Here is a 19886-nt window from a genome sequence, read left to right on the forward strand (position 1 = left end):
ACATATTACAGGGCACAGTTAACAAATTCCTCTGGAAATAGTAGCTTTTTTCTTAACGTTCATAATGAAAGTTGTTTTAATTGTTAATATACTTTTAAAAGATGACCAAGTCTTAACAAAAATGTATTCCGCAAAATTCACCAAAAAATATTCGGCAACTGCTTGATTCCGTATTTATAATATTACGCATTTAGCAGTTGTTTTTGAGTGCTGAGCTGTTACAATTATCAACGATCTCTATATGCTTTTTCTACTTTTAAAATTCAGAAGAATATAAGCTCCTAGATCTGCTTTAGAAAATCTATACAGAACATTTCCAGAAAAGAAAAAAAAAAAAAAAAAAAAAAAAAAAAGAGAAAACACCGTTTTTTAAAAAAAAGATATGTAATAAAATTGCACCATTGATATTTGTTTCCAGGCTGGAAGCTCACAAAAGTTTAAGACTATGTGTGATACATATTCAGCTGAGAAAACAAGAGAAATTTTCACCAATCGCTTTTAAGGATTATTTTTACCAATCCCTAATATATATACAATATCGATTAAATCGTTAGCGGATTTTTTTTGCTTTAATTTTATATAAAATGGGTTAGAGATTTACTTTTCGAACATTAAAGCTTTTCCCTGAATAAAGAAATTTACGGTAAAACGAATAAAACGAATTACTTTTGATGCTATTACTTTTATTCCAATTTTTCGTCTTTTCGTTTCTGTTGAGCGAATTATTTATCGGGAGTTGGCACATTGCATTATAGAGGTATAGACAGATACAAGCTATGAAATAATTATCGCTGCATTAAAATTTTTCCTTTTAAATAAATATTTAACTTAGACTTATAGAATATTTTCCTTAAAAAAACTTGAGCTTTGGTTTCTAAAACGATTTATTCGATTTGAAGAGCTTTGAGATTACTTTGTCCGACTCAATTTTAAAAGCATTGTGTGCATTTCTGTTATTTAAACAGATTTACGTGCAAACCAAAGCAATATTTAGTTACCTGTTCAAATTTCTTTCTTCTTTAAAAATCCAAACCTAAAAACATTAAATAAAAGTCGTCTTAAACCTTAGAATGATCCCGGTCAAGAGAATGATCCCAGGAAAAATTGCTGCTTTGTTGATAATATTTTTGACTAAAAGTTGTCAAGGTAAATTGTTGTTAGCGATAAAAGAAATAATGGTGGGAAAAATATTGTTAATATTACCGATGATAAAAAATTATTAGTGAAAATTCTGGAAAATTTTAATGAATTCTTCTATTTACCGATTATCTTTTTTAAATTTAATTACTGATATTCAAAATTGTTTGTTTCATTTTACACAAGCAGGTTTAAATGAAGTCTTTTGATTCAAATATTTAAGATGCTCTGTTTTGGTTTTTATTTGTTGCAACTAATGGGTTGACTCCTCACGCGTAGGTGAATTCGACTATTGGTAATTACAAGAAATTCCACGTCAAATTATCTAATCTCACGAAAACTTTTCGATTTTGTTTTTATATACAATAGTAGCCAAAAAAATAGAGCACCCCTTGAAAAGCGCTTTAGTTTATTTCATTATGCTATTGTTGTAGAAGAAGCGTATTTTACAATTTCGCATAAAAAAACTGTTGCAACCTTCTCTTTAATATTTCTCTAACTCTACATTGTTAGTGGTTTGTCATTAAAATACATTCATGTTCAGTATTTTTTGGTAATCCTTTGTTTTTGAGAACAGTAGCGATACGCGATGTCTCAGGTTTTTCAAGTCCGTCCTTGAGGTTGGCTGGTGGGCTAAAACTTTGCGCTTTATGATATTCCAGCAGTTTTCAATAGCATTGAGATGTTGCAAGTTCAAAAGTCAATTGGCTAGAATCTCTTCTATATCGTCGACAAACCACTTCATCAACACTTTTACTGTATGGTATGATGCAATCACTTAACTATATCTGCGTTTTGACTTTAGCCTTTAGAACTTCAATTTATTTTTCTATGTTAGCTATCACGCCCTTCTCAAAAATTTCAAAAAGGTCTTGCTGCTTTAAACCTAAAAGTGATTGCGGACGTTTCACAATTTTCAAAGTGTGCTTTAAATAAACAACTTGAGATGTTTAGCGATCTGTACTTGAGAGTAATCATCTTTATTCAATACCATAACTTATTTCTTAGGAAAATCACTGATATCTGTATTTTTGACGATTTATTTTTACCCATTTATTTACATTTTCCAATAAATAAAAAGTCAACACACTGATTTTGTACGATGAATATAATGTATTCAAATTAAAAAAAAAAAAAACGTACTAAATGATTTCAATATTACTTGATTATATTATCTAACATATTATAGAATTATATCAATTTAAAGACGACCTAACATACAAATAGTTACTTTGGTAAACTAACGTTTATTTATTACTTTTTACTAAATTCTTAGGTATTAATTAGTTATTTTTGATGTAAACAACTAATACTCTCAACAGGAGGTGCTTTTCTTCATGTTTCCAAATGAAAAATTCAAATTTCTTGACCACCATTTATAAACTGTAACTTACACGGAAAAGAGCCAAAAAGAAAACAAAGGAAAAAATACAAATTGTTTTCATGGAGCGACATGCATGAAAACAACTCATTTTTTCTAAATTGACATAAATTATAGCATGTCCTAAAGACCAGAATTTATGTATAGGATAAATTCTGGTCTTTAGGACATGCATGGTCTTAGCTAATTTACAACCCTTGTATAATTAGACTTTGGGCAGTTTACACCCAGGGGTGTTGTGTTGAGTTGTGGGGAGGGGGGGGGGGGAAAGGAAGTTTAAAATGCGTTAGCGAGAAGACTGGAAGTGATTTTAAAGGAAAACAAATATGGTAACCATTTCTTGGTTGAGGCTTTTCCACAATAAAATTAGCATTTATAGATTTCTCATTTTCCGCATAGCTCATTCTTTTGATTAACTCAGAAAACTGTACTTTTAAACAAAAATCTCAGATTTTACAATTAATATTTATTATTTTTACTATAAAAATATGTGTATACGTTTCAAATTTCTGCATAATGAGTTGTTTTTTTTTATATAAAAGTATGTGTATACGTTTCAAACTTCTGCGTAATGAGTTGTTTTTTTAAACTTTACCTTAGCTGAAGAGCCTATTGGTTTAAGTGATCCAAAATCAGAAAACCTTAAAGATTATACATCAACAATCTCTTTCAAAAAGTAATAATAATAAAAAAATCTTTATTATTATGTTTTTTTTAGATTAAGACCTGTTTAATTTATATAAATTATTTTAGCATCAAATTTTTGGTGTAAAAACAATATAAGTTAAACCTGCACCTTTCTTTTTCAGTGTAGACTTGAAAAGTGGCAAATTTTGTTCCAATGGTGTTAAAAATGTTGGCAGCATAAAGGCATGTGTTAGAGGGATATATATATATATATATATATATATATATATATATATATATATATATATATATATATATATATATATATATATATATATATATATATATACAAATAGATATTGCTAATGGTGTTAACAAATCAAGAATAAATTTTTTATCAAACTTTTTTTAAAATAGATCAGTCTACTAAGTCGTTATAAAGTGACCAGAGTAATATTTCGAGATTCCAAGAATGATCAGCGACCATTTGAAATTGAAATTTTTGGTGGAGATGATAATGAGTTAGAATCAGTTAAGGTAAGCAATATTTTTAATCAACTTTAAATTTATAATGCATGTAAACAAACATGTGTGTTTTTTTAAGTTTGGAAAGAATTGTTTACTGATGCAATTTTAATCAGCATAAAATGAACACGTTAAAACTAAAAACATAATTTAAAATAATAATTAATTAATTAATTATTATTTTACAAAATTTGAATCAAATCACAAAATAAGAATGATGAGGGAGCAAGCTTTTTTCCATTTGTTAAAATCTAGTTTTCTAGTTTTTTTCTTATGTTAATTTAAATTTAAGATCATAATAAACCAATTCTTAAGTGTATCACCTACATTATTATTATTTTGAGTAACCTTGATAAAAAGCTCAAGGTATTCTTTTTTTTAAGTTAACTGTTTATTTTGCAATTATTTGATTTTTGAGGAGTTTTTTTCAAAGAAAAAAAGTTACTTTTCATTTCTTATTAAAAAAACAATAACCTGTCTAAAGGTGAAAAAGATTCTGAACAAAAAAATACTACTGGTCATTAGTATTACAAAAAATACACAATTATCTTTTATTGTATTTTCAAAATATGATATTGCTTTATATCATTTCAGTTAATTTTGTTTGTCAGTTGTTAACATAAATTATTACTTGTATATAGGAGATTTTCTTCATCATAATTTTTGGAATTAGAAATTTGTATTGACTATTGGCTTATTGATTTTAAAGGATGGTAGAAAACAATCACTAGGAAATACACTTTTGTGGAATAACCTAATGCCTGTTGATGCATTAACAAATATTGCTATGACATCTAGTTGCTTTAAACTATTCTGGTTTCACAAGATACCATATAATATGATAGAGATACGCTTAATATATAATAGAGTGTGAAAATTTTCTCTGAGTTTTTAATTACCTAAATGTTGGCTTTATTTTTAAAAAAGGTTTTCATAATTCTAAAGACTGTTTTGTGGTTGGGTCTTGTTTGATTTTTTTTTTTAAAAAAATATACAAAATGTGAATGAGGTTTCCCTTTCTCATGTTATCTTTGAACTTATTTGTATGATGTTATCATGTTATTTGTATCATGTTATCTTTGAACTTATGTTTTTTTTAAATTCCTAATTCTGATTGACCTCTTTTCCTAGATCTATCAAACTTGTTTCACCAATTTCAGATTTGTGTGCTAAATACATGCAAGAAAAAATACTGGATATAATTTTATTTAAATTTCTGCAACAAAAAAATGCATCATGAGCTACTTTTATTATAAGTTCAAATTTTACTTTCCTAGTAAAAAAAGATTTATTTTATATAAAATTATTATTTTTTTTATTGAACATAAATAGCATGAATTTTATTCATTTTTATTTGTTATTTATTATTGATTCACAAAACTCTTTTAGTTAAGAAATTTAACTTTTAAAAATGAACATAAGAAAGTTATGCACATGCAAAATTTTTGATTTTTTTCAAATGTTCTCATTTTGAACTATATTCAAGAGTCACTTTTGAATTATTTTTTGAAAGTATCACTTCCAATTAATTTCAGAGCCACAAGTTTGTTTCTGCAGCTAAAAATGAATCTATTCCAGTTAACACTGGTATGAGTGATGTTATGATTGAAATCAAGAGTGCAGATAATCTGCCTTTAAACTGCTTCTATTTAGAACTTTTCATATCAAATGGTAAGATTTTTTTAAATTTTGTAGTTTAATATTTTAATACAAAAGTTTTTATGAAATTAGTAAATCTTTTGCTTAGTTAAGTAGTAAATATTTTATTTGCTGCAATAGTTTTTTCTTTGATTGTGGGAACATTTGTTGATGAATCCCAATTACATACAATTGAGATTGCTGCTGATAATCTCTTTTCTGTGAGCTTAAAATCTTAAACAAGGATACACCTTCTTTGCATAGTTGTTAAGTATTTGTAACGCTTTTTTTTAAATCCTGAAGCTGTCAAAAAGCCATATGCACAAAGCTGACTCAACTAGTGCAGGTAATGTCTGCAAATTCTAGAAATTGATTAGACTCTTTGAAACATGATAATCTGTAAAGTTAAATATTTTTGATTCTTTAAATGGTTTTGAAAACATTGAAACAAGAAAAAGGCTTAGGGCTGTTGTTGTACTTAATGCTTTTTTAAACACACTACATAAAGCAATTACAAATTTAAGAACACAGCAACAGTATTTAGATAATAGGTTACATTTAAAAGTTAGTTAAGCAGTTGGTGTATGCAGTATGAAAATCAAATCTCTGAATGTAACACTTGAATCAACATAAGGTGATATTTTGCATGGTTAAATCTTCTTTCAGTTTTTCACCCCAATGCTTCTTTGCCATGACTTTTCTAAAAGCCATTTTCTGACCAATTAAAAAATCCCTAATCTCTTTTATTGTAACCCCCTTAAAAAGAAGGATCTTATCATATAAGATTTTCAAATGCATCAGTGCACTTTTTTACTTAAACACATAACAAATGTTCTTATTTGTGCACTTTTAAAGGTGAATTCTTTAACAGTTAACATTCACTACTTTTCTTTCATAGCTTTTATACAGAACTCTTTCAAAAACCTGATGAGAATTGGGAAGCTAAACCTCTTTTATTGCCTCCCATCTATTTTAGAGTATAACTTTTTGTTTTTTTAATAAACATAGTTAATCATTAAGATTTTTACATTTTTGAAAATATGTTACTGGGTATACTCAAAAAAAATAGTTATAGGAATTACAGCTTTTACTGAAAATTCTGAAGAGGGCCGTCCCTAAAAATTCTGAAGAGGGCTATCCCTAAAAATAATTGAGTTAGGTATTTTTGGTAAAAGTGTTTACAACACTCTTGATTGAGAGAATGCAAGATTTAAGTCATCAATTTTGATTTTTATGTCACACTTTTATATGTTTTTTTTTGCTAATTATATTTCTTTTATTATTGCAGCAGATACTACATTAAAGTTTATACTTTGTTATAAAATTTAACTTTAGAGGTTGTTGAGCCAACTGTGAAAACACAAAATGATTGTTTAAAGCTAGGGTGTGAACAAAGCTGTGAATATAGATTTTTAAATGCCTTTTATTTAAAATGTAAATGCAATGATGGTTATCAATTAGATTCTAATGGAAAAAATTGCAGCGGTAAGAATTTTTAAAAACATTTTCAATTATAGTTCAAATATATTTTTAAAGTTAGCTAAAGATATATTTTAACAAAACTGAAGTTTTATTTGCATAATATTTTAAAAACTTGTTTTCATTATTTTAGACATCAATGAGTGTAACTTGAATAAGTGTGATAAAAAAACTACTACTTGTCACAATACTATTGGCAGTTTTTATTGCTCATGCCTCGATGATACTATGGAATTAGATAGCAAAAATAAAAACTTGCAATGCATAGGTATATTTTATGATATTTTAATATTTTTTTAATGATAGTTTAGCAATATTTTCATGCTATTTTAGTTTTTTATGATATTTAGTACTTTCATGATATATAGTTTTTTATTTTTTATAGTATTTTTGTGACAATCTCATTTTTCATACTCTGTTAAAAATGAAATTTAATAATCTTTTACTTTTAAAATAAATATTCTAAAAGTTGGTTTAAAATTGCTAAATATGAATGGAAAGAGTATTGAAATTTTTTGTTTTAATATGTAACCACATTAGCTCTCTATGTAAATCTATTTATAGATCGAGATGAGTGCAAAATAAACAATGGTGGTTGCCAACAGCAATGTGTAAACCTTAACAATGGCTTCAGATGTGATTGTTATAGTGGTTTTGAAAAAATCAATGGCAGTTGTCAAGGTAGAATGGTGTAACATTGTATTTGTAATTGGTATACTATCGATCTATATCATATATATTTTAAAATGATTGTTCAAAAAGTTTTTCAAGTGTTAATGACTTAAGAATTTTAATTTGAATACTGAATTTTATTTTTTTTTAGATAAAAATGAATGTCAGAACCCATTTCAATGTAATTCTGAAACTTCTGAGTGTATTAACACATTAGGAGGTTTTTATTGCAAGTGTCTTCCTGGCTACGAAGCTTCTTTGAGAAATGGTTGTCAAGGTAAAAATATATAATTGCAAGAGTCATTAAGGGTATAAAAATGTTATTTATTGAATAATATTTATTAATTCTTTTTTACAAATTTTATAAATATTTTTATTATAAATATTTAAAAATCTAATGATAATATTTTTTTTAGAATTGCTATGGTATATTATTAGGGTGGTCTGATTTTAATTTTTTACCAGAGATAAGATTTGATTTAAAAATATTAAATAAAAAAAATTTAGAATTTAGGATAACTTTTTGATCCTCCACAAGTTGAGTAAAATTATGTGCAATCTTCGACCTTTTTTTCTTTCTCAGCAAGGTTTACACAATATATATATATATATATATATATATATATATATATATATATATATATATATATATATATATATATATATATATATATATATATATATATATATATATATATATATATATATATGTATGTATGTATGTATGTATGTATGTATGTATGTATGTATGTATGTATGTATGTATGTATGTATGTATGTATGTATGTATGTATGTATGTATGTATGTATGTATGTATGTATGTATGTATGTATGTATGTATGTATGTATGTATGTATTTATTGATGGCAGAGGAATAGTCCTGCCAAAGTTGATTAATTTACAACTATTTGTACATATCCCACAAAAGATTCTAAGGAAAAATTGCATGTAAACTTTTTTGCTATTTCAAGTTCTTTGAATTTATTCCGAGTCTCTGATGGAATGTTTATCCATAAACTATGATCTGCTTAATTTTAACAGATAGCTAAGCAACCATAACTTTTTCCCAAAGAAAGATGATAAAAAAGTTTTTTTCTTTATCTCCTTAACAGTCAGAGGCTTTTTGTAAGGAGAGAATACTTTTAGTCTTGATACATTTGTAAGTTTTTGTTTTTTCTGCATAACTCAGAGAGTTGTCAAACAAGCAAAATACTACCTGCTCCTTAGAAAAGTATCCCAAGTGTCATTCAATGGATGTGATTTTTTCTGAACCTTCATAATTGATTTATTTTAACTTCCTCATCAAGGAAAAGAAATGCAGATTGTTAGCTGGGGACCATTGGTAATAGCAGCTTGCAGAATGTTTTTTTCATAAAAAAGGCAAACTTACTTCAATACCCTCTCAAACCTTTTTGTTTCTTCATCATTGAGCTTAAAATCATAAAATATGTTTGGCTAATAAAAAGCTTTTTACATCTATCTTGCACGATGATCAGAACCAATATACCAAATATGGAAACTTCTTATAATATGTCCACCAAAAAAAAAACAAATAAACTCCACAAGCTCTCAATATTCCTCATGTTTTAGAAAGTCTGTTATATGTAAAAAATTTCTTAATTTTTCTTTTGTCCTTCATGGTACTGCAGTTTGATGTAACAATATACTTATTTCAGCAAGGACTTTCTCTGCTCCAGCAATTTTGCTTACTTGAGGAAACTGTCATTGGCCTATTAGGAGTTTGCTGTTAACAGTTTCAGCAATCTTTAGGTGTGTAGGATACACCATTTAGTGTCAAGTTTTCCACTTCACTATTCTTTCTTGTTTTCTTGTTTCAGGAAGTTTTTTTAGTGACCCATATTCGGCTACCAAATGAATAATCTAAGCAAATTTCTTTCTGTGTGACTCATGAACATGCAACTAAAAGTTTTGAGGTATTTACTAGGTCTTTTAACCTTCTTTTCTGCAGAAGTCTCTGCCATCATTTAAACAAGACTTAATCCTATAATGTAAACAGGTTTAGTATCAATACATTTTTATATAAAGTTTGTAACACTTCAATGGAATTGCATAACAAACTTTAAAAACTTATCCATCAATAAGTTAAACTGCAGCAGCTTCAAGGTCATGGCATGTATTTAAGTACAAGTATTGTCTGAAGAGAAGCAGGAGAAAGATTTCTTTAAATTGAATTTCATAATAATAAATGAACTGGAATGAAAGTACCAATTAAGAATGTTTGAAAAGTATTGAAATGAGAGTAATTACATCTATGATGTTTTAAAACAAATCTTTTGTGGGATATGTACAAATAGTCATAAATTAATCAAATTTTGTATAATTTTTCCTTAGTCATCAGTGAATCCCACTAAAAAATAGCAATTAATGTTAAAAATAAAAATGGGTCACCCAAGTATTACATTATAAATACTATATGAAGTGGAAAAATTATCGTTTAGGTTACTTGAATATTTTAAATTTAAAACAACTCTAAATTTCCTTTTCATGCTTAAACATATTTTCTTCTATGAAAACTCTATTTTGCAGTAGTTTCTTGCTCTTTCATCTTTCAACAGAAATTTTTATTAAGCTTGTTTACAGGTAATGTTAGATATAAGTCAAATTATTTTAATATTATTTGTCAGTTGTATGATTAAGCAGCTATGTGAAACTTTTCATTTAGACATTGATGAATGCAAAAAAAAAATTAGCGGTTGTACACATTATTGTACAAATACAAAAGGGTCATATTTATGTTCATGTAACAGAGGATATTATCTTCATTCAGATAATCATACTTGTATTGGTAAGTTTATTATGTGCTTCTGAAGAAATTTTTTTGCTTAAAAAATTTTAATTTTTTTTTTTTTTTGTTAAACAAATTTAAGTAAAAACTATTTAAGTGAAAAAGTTACTATAATTATTGAAGATTATGATAAATGTAATAATTATTTCTTTTTATTTTAAAACAAGGTTTTTAAGTGTAAACAAAAGATTTTCATTCACTCAAAACAATAGTAAAATATTCTAGGAAACAAATTTCAAAACAAACAAGAAGGAACAAAGTTACAAAAAGAAATTCAGTTTGTTTTTTTGAAATTTACATGCAAAAAATCATACAGTAATACATATGATGTTAAATCATTTTATAGTATTATTAGTATATTTACAAAGTTAAATTATCATATTTGTAAAGTTAAAATAACACATTTACAAATTTAAATTTGCATATTCACAATGTACTAAGTTTAATTTGCATATTTACAAAGTTAAATTATTATATTTGTGAAGTTAACTTAGAATGTTTGTAAAGTTAATTTAGTATATTGTATGATAAATAATATTGCTTCTTTATGTACATAATAAACTTTTAACAAAAACTTAAGATATCTAAATTTATTTAAATCAATCTAGTTTCTGCATTTCTTTTGTTAAGACATTGATGAATGTAGCTCTGGAGAAGCTAATTGTGATGTGAAAACTACTTCATGCAAAAATAGACCGGGTACCTTTGATTGTAGTTGCAAAACTGGATATACGTCTTACAATAAAACTTCATGCACAGGTTAGTAGAAATTTAGAAATTAATTTAAAGTTGTAAAAATACTCTGTTTAAAAGAATGCTTAGTTTAATATTATTCAGGTTTATAGTTTTGTTTTGATTTTCTTCTTTATTTTTAGTTATATATAAATCTTCATTTTTACATGTAAACATAACTTTTATTTGTCTATCTATAATTTTTAGATATAAATGAGTGTCAGTTGGCTAATGGGAGCTGTCAAAAAGGCTGTGTAAATACAATTGGTTCTTACTACTGTACGTGCCCTTCAGGCTTAAAACTTGCAAAAGACAAAAAAATGTGTGATGGTAATGTAACTTGCCTAATGTTATTAAAAAAACAACAAGTAATAAAATGTTATTTGTAAGTCATAGTTTACCACATTCATTATTTAATTATTTTTATTTTAACCTTTTTAGATGTTGCTGAGTGTAGTGAACCGAAGTTAAATAACTGTGAGCAAAATTGCTATGAAACATATGGTAGTTTCTATTGTGGATGTAAGAAAGGGTTCTACTTGAATAGTGACCAAAAATCTTGCCAAGGTTAATTTGTTGTTCTTTTTATGTAATTGTTGTGTTAAAATATATCAGATATTCTTTGTGTATTTTAATTTGTAATCTCTATTGTCAGATTTCAACAAAGAAATATTTTTAAAAATGTTTAAATAGTTAACTTTTTTGTGATGTTGATAAATTTAATGATATAAATAATTGCACATGTAAATCACTGGACAAAGTCAATAAAAAGAACTTATAGGCAATATATGCATTAGGGTTTTTAGGTAAAAAAAACTTTATGTGCTCCGTCATGTGGTCTGAATAGTTGATAAAACAATAAGCATTAGTTTTTTACACATAAAAACTATTTTTGGCAGATCAACACTTCAAAATATTTTAAAAATTCCACTTTTTGAGAATCTAGGGATAATCTTTTAAAGATATTTATGTAAAAAAAATGTTTTTTAAAGTCATGGGTTTAAATAATAATTTTTCATATCTGAATAATAAATTTTGGACACCACAAAGGACACCACAATTAATATAGTAAAAGAACACTGCTAATGTTTGTAAGGATACATAAGACAAAATACATTAAAAAAACTATGTTGAAAAAACAAACAAACAAAAATGTTGTGAAAAGACCTTACTATACAGCAAAAAGACTACATCAAAACTAGATCAAACATATTTACCTTACAGATAAACATGTTTCTCTGATCTAGTTTTTTTCTTTACATAAGCTTAAAAAATTAAACAAGGTCAGTTTTCAACAAGTTAAGACATTCCCTAGTTATTATTATTTAACATTAATGTAACATATGAATAAAGCATGTTAGTGTCAGAGCACTTAGTAATACTCTTTCTCAAATTATAGAAACTGTTACTGGTCTCACTGTTAAAAGGTTGTCTTCATCGAATGTCTAAAGGGTTGGGAAAAAGGTAATACAAAAAACAGCAATCAGGACAGAATAGCAGTAAATGTTTATTGTGTAGGCTGCAACAACCCTCTAATATGTAAAATCTTACAAATCCCTAAAAAGAGTTCAATTAGTTTCTTCTCTCTGTTGTATATGATGCTGCTAAAAGGACTTTATTTCTGCTTACTAAAAGACTTTATTTTTCTTAACCACAATGAAACTAAAAGAAAGATCTATTCCTAGCAGTAGAAAAAGAAAATGAAAGAGCGGTGGAAATAGTGTACCAACTAAGATGGGAAAGTTTTTGTCAAGAAAGGTTTATAGCATGAAAATACATACCAGGGGCCTTCACTTTAAGAATTGGATAACAATCCTCAGATAAAATATAAAAATTTGATATAATAGTTTAGCTTGTTTATTTTTATACCACAATGCAAATCAATCAATATATTTTTTTCTTTAATATTTCCATACCTTTTAAAACTAAAAGATATTTTTTAATTTTTTTCACAGCATTGTTGCTGTTCAAAAGTAATTATTTACCAAAAATCTGCAAACAACTTTTTTTAAAAAAATGAGATTTTCAGGCCCAAAAAAAATTAAAATCTATAATTTCTCTCACAACAGCACAAACAAAAAACTAAATATATGATTTCTCCCAGTAGTAGTTTAAATATTCAGATACATATGAGTTCAGAAAATAGTTTCATAGCAATAGTTTAAGCATTCAGATCTATTAGAGATCATAAAAACAGTTTCATATGATTACCTTTAAAATTGAAAGATCCTCAAATGTCATTTTTTATATTGAAAATTTAAAAAAATCTTTTTTGTGCTAGAATCTGTCAAAAATAATTTTTATGGACTTGACACATTGATTTTTCACCTATTCCTATTATATGAAATGAGGAAGCACTTTAAAAAAATTATGCTATTATACATATTATGAGGTAATAATACCAATTTATCCAAAAATTTAAGAAATAAAAAAACTATTGTTTCTAAAACTTTTCTTAGATGAAAATGAGTGTATTAAAAATGAAGGAAGAGGGGAATGCGAGCAGGAATGTGAAAATACAATAGGATCATTTAAATGCTCTTGTAAAAAAGGTTGGAAATTATCAAGTGATGGTTCAACTTGTCAAGGTAATTTACAAATAAGTGGTAAATAGTACGAATTGGTTATATTGGTTTTTCTTTGTGACTCTTATGATTTACTTTATTGTGTGTAGTTTTAATTGTTTTCATTATTGCTTATTTTAATATTTTAATTACTATTGTTTGTTTAGAAACCTTTTTAATTAAAAAATGCACAGTAATCATAAGATTGCTCAATTACAGTGCTTCTAAAAGTAATTTAGATAAGTAATAGTTTTAATAAGTTTTATGAGTGAAAAAAATTTCAGTGGAAGTTATCAATACACAAGTTTATTTTTATTGTTGATTAGTTATATACACAGTTAAATACAAAATATAAATATCAATAAGGTCATTAAAATAAAATATCTAAAAATGTTTTTATGAAAAATTACGTTGCAATTTTTTTTGTTTGACAAAATACAGCTGATTGGGATACTACCAACTATCTTCATAAGCTCAATGGTTGTCCTGTTTATCTGGAAATAGCTTTTGATTAACCAATCAGCAATTAACAATATTCTCTGTCATAAATAATTCTAAATAATCATGATATGTTATTGCATTATGCATAATGAATTACTACTTATAAGAAAGAAAAAAAAAAAGAAAAAATATTTAATTTTAATTTTTTACAGAAAAAAGTAGTATTTAAAGTATAACTTATGAGAAGCACTGTATTAAGATTAGTAACAATATTAAATGCAACATTTGCAGTTTTTAATGTTGATGGAAAAGTTGTGCTATTGTAGCAATATTAATAGACTATTTGAAAGTTTATCATAGTTGAACCAATCTTATGAATGCTGTTTGTTTATTGGTTCATCAAAATGAAGCTTGAAAGTTGTGTTGTTCTTTAAATGAGATGCACAAAACTATAAAAACTCCTCTTGAGGCAATCAACTACAAAACCCATTAATGGATTATTTGTGGTCATTAAATTAGTGCTGTGGAGTCAGAGCCATGGAGTCTGTGTTTTTTTAGGTGCTTTTTGGTTTGGAGTCAGTAAAAATGTACCGACTCCTTAGTGTTCATTAAAGCAGTTTTCAGTTATGTTTTATTATCTTATGAATATATATTTATCCTTGAATATATGTTTATGCTCAAATGCTATACTAACTCATATCAATATTATGATGGTCTGCTGTCTGTATAAGTATTTTTAAAATTAGTAAGTTAAATCAATATCCATATGTAAACTTATCCTACAATAATCTACTGTGGCTTAAACAAGTAACTTGCTAATTTGTAGTTGTAATTTCCAGGAAAAATGTAGCTAGTAGCTAGCTAAAAAAAATTTTTTAACTTAAAATCTTAGCAAGTATAGCTACTGTAGCTAATGGTATCTAGCTACAAGTTATGGTGTAAGAAAATTTAAGTTAAACATGTGCTGCAAATATCAATGTTAAATTCTGTGGTTTTTTACTCAATAATATTTACCATAAATATTTGGAGTCGAACTTGGAACTTATATCATCTTCTGACTTTACAGCCCTGAATCTAAAAGTTGATTGTATGTTAATGGGCATGCTAACAGGCTCCACAAAATTCGGCTGCTTCTTGTATTTGTGAGGCAGTTGTATTGTAGCAGAACATTACTGGAAGCAAGATTGTGACTAAAGGAATGAGTAGGAGCCAAGTAGGAGTAGTGTCAACAACATTCTTTTGGTTGACCTACAAAAAGAATATTTACCACCTTTACATATCTAACTTGACATGATAAGAACTTTGTGAAAACATGATGACTGATTACTGCTGGAGCTCTATTGCAATAACCCAGACAGGGTTTTTAAAAGTCATATTCCCAGCAATTTTGAGTAAATGTTGTGATACTTGTAGTGAATAAAACATGGTACATGAGAAGACTGACTTAGATCGTAAACTGATTTTCTGCTGTACGTTACTAAAAGGTTTGGAGAAGCAAATTTATAAAACACAACTATAAGCAAATATTTTAAATTTTCATGAAAGTCTTTTATCCCGAAAAAGTTTCTGTATTTGTGATGAAAACAGAAAGTTTCTTTTTGTTGACTAGTTTAACAGTAAGAGTAAGAATCTTAAAATTAAACAACAGAATGCTTAAAAGAAAACTGGAAAGTAGCAATAAATTAAAAAATTCATTGTGAAAGTACTGATTTGTTATTTTAGATTTCAATGAATGCCAACATATAAATAATCTATGCAACGCCGTCACATCAAATTGCTTAAATACCCAGGGATCTTATGAGTGTCAGTGTAAGAGAGGCTATTTTAAAGACAAAATTACAGGAGAATGCACAGGTAATTTAGTTTATTCTGAAATTTTTTAAGTAATTGCAATTTTTGGTATCGAAAATGATTTAACAATCATGATTTTAAGAAAGAAATGTTTAATAAATCTCTTCTAAAGAAGATGAGCAATAAATAACAGAATAATAACGTAATATTTTTTTATTGGCAAACATACAAATTATTTAAAGAATTATGTTTAAAAAGAATTCTTTTTAAGTCTTTTTATCAGATTGCTTTAATATTATTTTTACTGTTATTTTGGAAATTAAAGTCATTAAAGTAAAATGGATTTATTTTTAATTCTTCCCATAAATTAGATAATCTACAAACTTAAATGTAAAGTTCATTTACTTTGCATTGAGTTTACATTCATGCAAAATACATCTACATTACATACAATTGTTTTTATGTAATATAGATCCATTTTACATGAATATAAACTCGATGAAAAAAAACTCTTTAAAATTTTGTTAGTCAATTTATTAGTTTTTGACCTAATGTCCCCAAACTATGTTATAGCAGAATTTAAAGCCTATATTTGATCGAAAAGTTTCAGTTATAAAAGCTTTAATAATTATTTTTTCATAAAATTTTTAATTTTATTTTATATGAATTTCAGTCATAAAACAATTATTTTGTAGCTTAATTCTTTGTTTAAACTTGTTATATTTAAATACTTTTTATTATAAAATTTCAGGAATCTTATGCAGACCCTATCCCCTACTGCAAAATGGAAAAATTTATCCAGAGAAATGCACTCAACCAAATGCCATGAGATATACTGATGAATGTAAATTTGAATGTAACCCTGGTTATGAACTCAATGCAAAATCAGCATCAAGTGCATCATGCAATGTAGATGGAACATGGAGTTTTAACCAAGGAGGTTATGAACCAAAATGTGAAGGTATTTAAAAGCAAATTTTTTAAAAGAAAAACGTGAATATATTTATATATATTAAATCATTTAATGCTCTATCGAATGACACATACAGGTTTAAAATTGGTCTACTATTTGCAAAGTTATTGAAACTGATGAATACATGCTGAACGTATGATTAACTTTAATGGGTATTCTTCTAGTTTACCTTTCATTAGACAAATTTGTTCTTAAATATTTTCGTTTTTTTCATTCTAATTTTCTTTCCTAGAATTAAATTTATATAATAAATCATACTCAAACTCATACATTTTAATATTAAAAATGCATACATCTTTATATAATGCATGTTTATCTCTATGTCTGTATTTATTGTATTTATATACGTCCTGTTAAAATATATCAGTTTTCTACGTTAGTATATACTTTAGGTGTGCGTTGTAGTAACATATCTGCAGTTGCTAATGGTGATATTGTTCCTTCCACTTGCTTAACAAATGGTGCAAGTTATGGTGAAACTTGTACTTTATACTGCAAGGGTGGCTATGATCATATTGGACCTCATGAAGCAATTTGTGAAAAAGATGGGAAGTTTTCCCATTTATTACAAGAATCTAAATGCATTGAAAGTGAGTTATGTCTTCTAATAAATTCTTTTTAGTATTAAGTTTTGATAGAATTACTAAAATTGTTTATCATTTTTTAATTAGGAAAAAAGCTAGTGTGCCCACATGATATAAATCTAGTCCTCCCTCTTGGTAAAAAAGAAATGGCCATTCCTCTAAGTATATTTGAAGAGTTGGAAAAGTTTGAGGGTGTGGTCTCAGATCCTCAGGGTGTTTTGAATGGAACGTATATGTTCAAATCTAGGAGGTCATCTTATTTAATAACCTTGGTTAATAAATACAAGGATTCTTGCAATTTTTATGTCACTATAGAAGGTATGTGGCAGAAAAACTAAATTGATTAAATAAGTAATTAAAACAAAATAAATAATTTTAGTTTCTAAAGCTTTGTTGTTTTTTTCAGATCGTGAACCACCAACAGTCACTAATTGTCCAAATGACAAAGTTTTTGTTTCTATTATTGGGGAGCAAGGTATTGTTAATTGGCCTGAACCTGTGTTTTCAGACAATGTTGGTGTTAAAAAAGTCATTAATAATTTGCAAAATAATGCTTATCTTAGTCAGCAGGTTTATTTTGTGTTTTACGAAGCAATTGATGACTATGGTAACCAAGCAGCTTGCAGATTCTTTGTTCATGTTCGAGGTTTAAAATATTTTTGTTATTTGTATGTTTTTTATAAATTGTTACTTAAAGTTAACATGAATTTTATTTACTTTTTATATTGGTATTTTATGAATAGCTTTTTCATCTTTAATTTTTGCTTTCTTATAGCAAAACACTGCTCCAAAAATTCAATTCCAGGAGGAGAAGGAGCAAGTAAATCTTGGTTCTCTTCTAGTGCATCTCAGGCAACGGTACTTTTACAGTGCCCAGTTGGCTTTATTTTCAGTGAAGTTGTTGCCCCAACGCCAGTTTTCTTTTGTAATAATGGAGAATGGGTTAGTCGGCAGGTGCCTGATTGTGTCAAGAGGACTAACCCTACTAACGGCAGTTGTGCTTTGGGAGAAATTCAACTTGTACATCCAACTACTAAGCAGATTATGTGTGGTTAGTAACTGCATTTATCAATCAAACAAAAAATTTTTTTGTTTTTTTATTAAGAACAATTCTCTAAATAATTCTGTTTTCTATACAAATTTTAATAGTTTTTATAAATTAAAGGCTTGTGTCCAAAGGGAACTGAAGCAGGAAATATTCCAGGGACGTGTCAGAAATGCTTGGTTGGGTTCTATCAAGACGTTGAAGGTTCTCTTAAATGTAAAAGGTGTCCAGATGGTCAATTAACCAGTACTAATGGTCAGAAATCTGCCCTTAGTTGTGAAGGTTTGTTTTTTTTGTAATGAGGTTACAAGATTTTGAATATGTAAACTTCTGCAACTTGATTTATAAAAACATAGCTTTGCATAACTGTTGCAGTTCGTTCCAAGTCCCAGTAAGCAGTATATCGCAGAATAAAAAGTTGTATCTTTTTCAAATTTTTCTTGCAATCTGATACCCATATTTCATTCTCTATTTCCGCTCCACTACCTAAAATTTGATCTTTAGCCATTTAAGCAAAATGGTGCTTAATGGAAAAGAAGTTAATATCTCTTATAAAGTTTGTATTTTATATTTTTAGAAACTTTGATTAATGTCATGATGTAAATTTATTTAAGTACCATGTGGCGCTGGGAAATATTCATTGACTGGTTTTGACGGAGTGGACGGTTGTAAACGATGCCCAAGCGGTTCTTATCAAGAACTTGAAGGTCAAATTGCATGCAAAATATGTCATCAAAGTGCAACGTCTGAAAATGGTTCAGTTACAGAAGATCAATGCAGGCGTAATAAGCTGAAAATTATTTGTTCTATTTGTTATGTGTATTACGTACCTTATTACCTAATAATACCTTTGTATTTGTTTTTATTATTTATTTAATTGTTTTTAGCATCAGTACCGGCATCGAAACTCCATTAGTATTAAAATTTTAAGCATCAGCATCAGCATCGAAAGGTTATTATTAATATTATTCTTTTTAGTATCGGCACGAGTATCTAAAATTATTCCTGAAAGTGAGCTAATTTTGGCGTCAGTCGGTGATAATATTACTCTTGATTGCTATGGCACTGGCAGCCCTGCTCCACATTTAATGTTTGTGAAAGAAAAATCTCTAAACAATAGTAATTATATTTGTTTGATTTTTCAGACTGATTATGCCAGTTATGATTTAGAAAAAGAACTCCTTTTTTTTTGTTTTTTTTTAACTTGTAAATTTTTAAGCATTATTTTATATTCTTTAAACAGACGAAACTCAAAGTGTAATGACCATGGAATCTCTTGCCACTGGAAACCGTTATATTACTGGGTTAAGAGTTATGATAAAAAATGTAAAGGAAGCCGATAGTGGAATATATGTTTGCAAAGCTGATAATAGGTTGACAAGCACAGGAGCCATCGATGGAAGGAGTATTTTCGTCCAAGTGTCGAAGAATATTAATGATGTAAATTGAGTTCAGTAACCAGATTAAACAATCTAAAACTTTTTCTGTTT

General features: G+C 27.2%; 2 protein-coding genes across 2 annotated transcripts in view; one reads left to right on the forward strand and one right to left on the reverse strand.

Moving 5' to 3' along the window:
- The window catches only part of LOC149891668 (E3 SUMO-protein ligase ZBED1-like), a 588790-nt gene that overhangs the window by 418342 nt on the left and 150562 nt on the right, over window positions 1-19886 (reverse strand). The gene's annotated exons all lie outside the window — the stretch shown is intronic.
- LOC145191130 (uncharacterized) lies at window positions 994-19877 on the forward strand. Its single transcript, XM_090079773.1, has 24 exons — window positions 994-1146; window positions 3119-3194; window positions 3328-3388; window positions 3563-3682; window positions 5206-5341; window positions 6644-6793; window positions 6921-7055; window positions 7352-7468; window positions 7611-7736; window positions 10144-10266; window positions 10897-11025; window positions 11206-11328; window positions 11440-11565; window positions 13458-13586; window positions 15726-15857; window positions 16546-16755; window positions 17160-17357; window positions 17439-17669; window positions 17758-17997; window positions 18127-18402; window positions 18517-18678; window positions 19011-19178; window positions 19375-19515; window positions 19640-19877. Exons 1-24 carry the CDS (start codon window positions 1071-1073, stop codon window positions 19843-19845), a joined length of 3591 nt encoding a protein of 1196 aa, XP_089935899.1. The 5' UTR covers window positions 994-1070; the 3' UTR covers window positions 19846-19877.

This window comes from Hydra viridissima, unplaced genomic scaffold (genome assembly GCF_058129835.1).
Source record: "Hydra viridissima isolate aposymbiotic clone 2 unplaced genomic scaffold, HvirCarnegie_v1 scaffold_2, whole genome shotgun sequence".
NCBI classification, from domain to species: Eukaryota; Metazoa; Cnidaria; class Hydrozoa; order Anthoathecata; family Hydridae; genus Hydra; species Hydra viridissima.

Coding starts and splice junctions, on each gene's coding strand:
- LOC145191130 (XM_090079773.1), top strand. CDS start 1,071: ATGATCCCGGTCAAGAGAATGATCCCAGGAAAAATTGCTGCTTTGTTG. Junction 6,794..6,920: donor TAATGGAAAAAATTGCAGCG/GTAAGAATTTTT, acceptor TCATTATTTTAG/ACATCAATGAGTGTAACTTG. Junction 19,179..19,374: donor TACAGAAGATCAATGCAGGC/GTAATAAGCTGA, acceptor TATTCTTTTTAG/TATCGGCACGAGTATCTAAA.